Here is a 3,986-nt window from a genome sequence, read left to right as displayed (position 1 = left end):
AATGCGTGTGTGTCTATTTGTACTTACCTCCACCTTCTGCAGCACTTTGTCCAGTCCGGTGATTGTTAAATCTTGTTCTTTCAATTCAGTCGCCTCCAGCGTTTCCGGTGTAACACGCACGCCCGGCACAAATTTCAATGACATAACATCCGATAAACCATTTGGCAGCTGAGCCTGCAAACCGAACAGCAACAACAACAACAAAAATTTAAGGGAAGAACTCATAAATACTATGGGCACTACATGATTGTCACAAAGTAACAAGAGCAACAACAACAACAACAACAACAACAACAACAATAAAAGTGTGAAAAACCGCACCTCCAAATCGAAGTGGACATCATTAGTCTTCACAAGGCTAAGCACTTCATTGAAATCCGACGACAGTTCAATCTGACACGCATAGCGTCCGGTGTCGGCCTCAAAAATGGGCGTTACCACATAATGTTCGAGTAGCTGTTGGCCCAAGGACTTCTTCGATGTTAGGCGACACTTGAATAGCTTCACCGCGGGTATGCGTTCAAGGGCACTTGAACATTTCGAAATATTTCTGGCGAGCTAACGAGGTGGCAAAACGACACCGGAAGAATAGGAAGAAAAAGAAAATAAAAATAAAATGCAAAAAAAAACATAAATAACTAAATAAATGTGGAGATATAAGCAAGCAAAAAAGATGAAAAAGTTACTTCCTTAATATTTTTTTACAAGCACAAGCGAATTTAAATTGCACAAAAATGTTACAGCAAAAGTTACTTTACAAAAGTATGTAAATGCGCTCATTGCGAATCAATGCGCTGAGTGGCTGTACTGGCGGGCACAACTAAACTTGCATTGATGCTTATTTACTACATATGTACATATGTATGTATGTATGCATATGTATAAACTATTATTGGGGTTCACTTACCAAGTTGGTAAACTTATCCACTTGCAAATGATTGCGCACAACCAAATGTCCTCGATACGTTGAACCGCTAAATATATCGAAAGATTTCAATAATTGAATCTGCAAAGTATACAAACAAACGAAAAAGTTAACGTAAAAGTTTACAACAAGTGCCGCACTATATCACACGTACATACATCTGTATGTATGTAGGTATGTAAGTGTATGTATGCTGGTAAAAGGACATACATACATAAATGAAAAATTTCCAATGAACGAAATATTTTAACTAAACATTGCATTGGCGGAGCAAACGGGCTGACTGACGGACGAAGGGACGAAGGGACGAAGGACGGTCGGTCGATTGATCGCTAAAGTATGCCGCAAATCCGCACAACTCAAATAGACATTTGCAAAGTGCATATTTTTTCAGATTTTTCCCCATTTTCTCATTTTTCCAGACTACTGAATTTCTTTCAACTTTTGCGAGTGCTACTTACCACATCCGCATCACGAACTTCGACATCGTATTTTATGGTACTGCCACTTGCTTTATCGCCGTTGGTAACTACAATTTTTTCGCCCAATTTCAAGCGATTGCCCAGCACTTGCGCTACTCCTGGAATAAAAATTATAGGAGAATGAGTAAGATTGAGCGCATGTACATATATACATATGCATAAGTATGTAAGTATGCATGTTTGTGTGAAAAAATAAGAACTTTGAATATTGTTGAGAATTAAAGTTTGATTGCTTATTATAGTTATTTGTTTGCCATTAGTTAGTTGTTCTTAGTTGGCCTCAAAACAAAGATTGTACAGTGACTATGTAATGCACAGAAATTATTTTTTCAAGCTTAACTCGATTGAAATTTAAGATTTTATGCTTTTTAAATTTAAAGACTTAAAATTTTTCGAAATATCCTTATTAACGTCTGATGTCATGGGTATTTAAAATTGTACATTTACTATCTTTAGAGTAGAATGTCGACGGTCCGTGCGATACCGATTAGGCTCAAAATATTAATATAATTAATATATTAATAGTCGATAACTATTACCAAGTCGATACAGAATCGATAACTATTACATATTCGATGGATATTACAATGCAATAACTATTACAAAGTCAATAATTATTACAAAGTCGATAACTATCACAAAGTCGATAACTATTACCAAGTCAATAGCTATTACAAAGTCGATAAATCACATAAAGACAATAACTATTACAAATTCGATAACTATTACAAAGTCGATATCTATTACGAAGTCGATTACTATTACCAAGTCGATAACTATTACCAAGTCGATAGCTATTACAAAGTCGATAACTATTACAAAGTCTTTGATTGATCGAAGAATTCTCAAAGGTTGCAACCGTAACTGGCTTTTAATCTCGATCCTCTCGAAGATGCTAGTTGAAAGGCTGTTTTCAAAGCAAATTGGACTATTATGGGCGAGATGGTGAAGGCTACTACTACTGTTTAACCTTTGCATCGGTAAGGGAAGGCAGCTAAGAAAGAAATTGATGACATGATTCCACCTTATACTTGGATCGTATTTCTCAGATATAAGTACACACGTTCTCAAAGAAACTACTTCCTTTAACCCTTCTGAGTCACAGAACCTTTTTTTTATATATATTCAGACGCGAGCGAGATAATTCATATCATCCCACTTCGATCCATTCGAGAAAATATTAATATTGCCTCTGCGCCAGGAGCTACTCTTTTTCCACTTATCTCTTGTAGGGCGAAGTGGGTGGAGAAAGATTCGAATTATTCATTGGGACAAAACCTTCCATTCATTTAAGTACGAAGTCGAGGCTACCAAGGATTTTCCAAGACCTACTCGCAAGCTCTGTTGGATGAAACCGCCTTGCCAGCGACAATTTGGTCGCGAGGTGACGAGCAACCGCGAGTTGGCTCAATGGTTGCAGTAAGAGCAGTTGCTTTAGCAGAACAACTGATGCTTTCTCTAATCGAACATAAGGATCTGGCCTACAAGGGAGATTTCCATTCGGTGTTAAGTCTTTCTCATACATACATCCCTTTTCAAAAACAAGAACACAATCTATTAACCTGCATTCATATGTAAATAAATATGTATGTACATGTGTATATCGCCTAGAGATTTCCGTTTGCTCAAGTTTAATGCGTATAAATATCGCTCGCAGCTCTTCGTAATTATTTATTATTTAGTGAATCCCAATCTGTTCAATGAACAACAGTTGGCAGGTAATTAATGATTGCATATGTATGTGCACTAAATGTGAATGTTCACCTAATCCACATATTACAATTCTTATGTGTGCGTGTGAAAACCTAATTGAGTAAATTTCTGCCAGAATTACTTATTTAGCTGTTGTTACTTTTGCACAAAATGGGGCTTTGTAGTTATACACTTTCAGTTATAGTTACAAACTATACTATTGTATGTATGTACAGTGACGGGCAAAACTGTAGCATGGTGTAACACTTTCTACTTCAGCCATCGCTATCTTTCCAAGTTCTAACGACTTTCATACTTTTGTAGTATATTCTTGTTGGTACATCCCTACTCCCTCTCTCATAATGATTTGAAGTCAATACAACAACAATAAAAATACCAGCAAACAAAAATGTAAATTAAGGCAGATGTTACAGTTTTGCACTCATATATTTTTAAGAACTTTTTAACAATTTTCACGAATAAAAAGAACTAATAACACAATGTTCAGTACTCTTTTGCTTGTTTCATTTCCTGGATGCGATTTGGCATACCTTATTTGTATCTTTGTAAAAATTCTGGAGGTATATCCTTAGTTTACTTTCGCAGCTCATGTACTCGATTTTACGGACTTTGATACTTATTAAGCTGTGCTTTTAGTTGATTTCGCAAATTCTCGATGAGATTCATGTCCGCGGATTGTGGAGGTCATTTCAAAATAGAAAATTTTTTGCTTTTGCATCCAGTCTTTGCGAACAGTTTCAGTATGTTTTGGGTGATTTTTCAGCAGAAACTCTCATTTNAAAATTTTTTGCTTTTGCATCCAGTCTTTGCGAACAGTTTCAGTATGTTTTGGGTGATTTTTCAGCAGAAACTCTCATTTTTCGACT

At 36.1% G+C, this 3,986-nt stretch overlaps 1 protein-coding gene across 2 annotated transcripts in view; it reads right to left on the bottom strand.

Annotated features, from left to right (window-relative positions):
• Positions 1-3,986, bottom strand: part of Gp210 (nucleoporin 210) — an 85,549-nt gene that overhangs the window by 63,838 nt on the left and 17,725 nt on the right. For both annotated transcript variants that reach the window (XM_017620235.1, XM_017620236.1), the window contains exons 17-20: positions 1,387-1,505; positions 908-1,006; positions 322-558; positions 28-174 (exon numbers count right to left, since the gene is read on the bottom strand). In XM_017620235.1, coding sequence (XP_017475724.1) covers positions 28-174; positions 322-558; positions 908-1,006; positions 1,387-1,505 — 602 coding nt within the window. The remainder of the gene's footprint in view (positions 1-27; positions 175-321; positions 559-907; positions 1,007-1,386; positions 1,506-3,986) is intronic.

The sequence above is a fragment of the Rhagoletis zephyria genome, unplaced genomic scaffold (assembly GCF_001687245.7).
Source record: "Rhagoletis zephyria isolate East Lansing unplaced genomic scaffold, Rhagoletis_zephyria_1.1 Rzeph_scaffold_02094, whole genome shotgun sequence".
NCBI lineage: Eukaryota > Metazoa > Arthropoda > Insecta > Diptera > Tephritidae > Rhagoletis > Rhagoletis zephyria.
The sequence above is the reverse complement of the archived record's forward strand: the minus strand, read 5'-3'. Positions and strand labels throughout refer to the sequence as shown.